The 1,214-nt window shown below is 48.4% G+C and overlaps 1 protein-coding gene across 1 annotated transcript; it reads right to left on the bottom strand.

Moving 5' to 3' along the window:
* Nucleotides 1–6: 6 nt before the first annotated feature.
* On the bottom strand, nt 7–1,203 carry LOC105568821 (the record flags this gene model as incomplete). The annotated part of the gene is made up of 1 exon (XM_012024836.1): nt 7–1,203. A coding segment is annotated over exon 1 (1,197 nt), but the record flags the coding sequence as incomplete, so codon positions are not given.
* Between the last annotated feature and the right edge of the window lie 11 nt (nt 1,204–1,214).

Raw genomic sequence — 1,214 nt, 5'->3', positions numbered from 1 at the left:
TTTAACGCTGTTGATTCTTTGGCCATATGCTTCCCTAGCTAGAGCATATAGTTTTGCAAGGAGTAGCGCTGCTTCGAGTTCCAATCGCGGCACCGATATAGTTTTGAGTGGCGCCACTTTGGTTTTTGCGCATATTAGACGCGAGCTAACGACTCCATTTCCATCTGAACTCACGGCGTACAAACACGCACCGTAAGCCTTCTCCGACGCATCGCCGAATCCGAAGATGTCAAATTTATCTGAAGCATTCCGGGGAATCACGTTCCGCGGTATCTGTAGGTAATTAACCTTCTTCAAAGCCAAATTGTAGTCTTCCCAGGCAGGTGCGAGTTCCGCTGGAATCTCCTGATCCCAATCGAGATCGTACAACCATAGACGTTGCATTATTATCTTCCCGCTGACCAGTAACGGCGCGATGAGGCCCAACGGGTCGAACACTTGCGCTATCTTGGATAAAACAAGCCGCTTCGTCACAATCTGATTCTCCTCCGTATGCACCTGGTATTGCAGACAGTCTGCTTTAGCGTTCCACAAAAGACCTAATGTCTTTAGAGCTCCCTCTTTATCTAGGATTAACAATTCGTCGGTCTTGCATTGCTCTGCAAGATGTTCCAGAATACTTGAGCTGCTGGCACGCCACTTACGTAGATGGAATTGACCTCGCTTCAGCAATTGAGAAAGCTGTTTTTGTAACTCTATCGCCTCTTCCACTGTTCTTGCTCCACTGAGGACATCATCCATGTAGCAATCTTCGATGATCGCGTGCGCTGCTTGTGGTAGATCACCTCCGTCGTCTTCAGCTAGTTGTCTTAGACACCTTATTGCCAGATAGGGCGCACAGCTTGTACCGTATGTTACGGTATTCAACTGATATCTCCTCACGGGTTCCTCGGGATTACTTCGCCAAAGTATTTGCTGTAACGATCGGTCTTCTTCGGCAACCAGAATTTGTCTGAACATGGACGCTATGTCCGCTGTCACAACGTGCTCGTATGTTCTGAACCGAAGTATTATGCTGATCAAATTCCCTTGCAGATTCGGTCCTGCGATAAGCTTGTCGTTCAACGACGTATTCGCTGTCGTCTTTGCGGAGGCGTCAAATACCACCCGCAGTTTCGTCGTTACGCTATCTGGGCGTACAACCGCCTGATGTGGTAGTACGTAGTGCTCTGACTTCTGATTCTCGTCCTCAACCAATGTCATGTGTCCTTGGC

This window comes from Vollenhovia emeryi, unplaced genomic scaffold (assembly GCF_000949405.1).
Source record: "Vollenhovia emeryi isolate VEMERY1.0 unplaced genomic scaffold, V.emery_V1.0 DF950369.1, whole genome shotgun sequence".
Taxonomy (NCBI): Eukaryota; Metazoa; Arthropoda; class Insecta; order Hymenoptera; family Formicidae; genus Vollenhovia; species Vollenhovia emeryi.
Note: the sequence above shows the minus strand (reverse complement) of the source record. Positions and strands in the feature narration are given on the sequence as shown.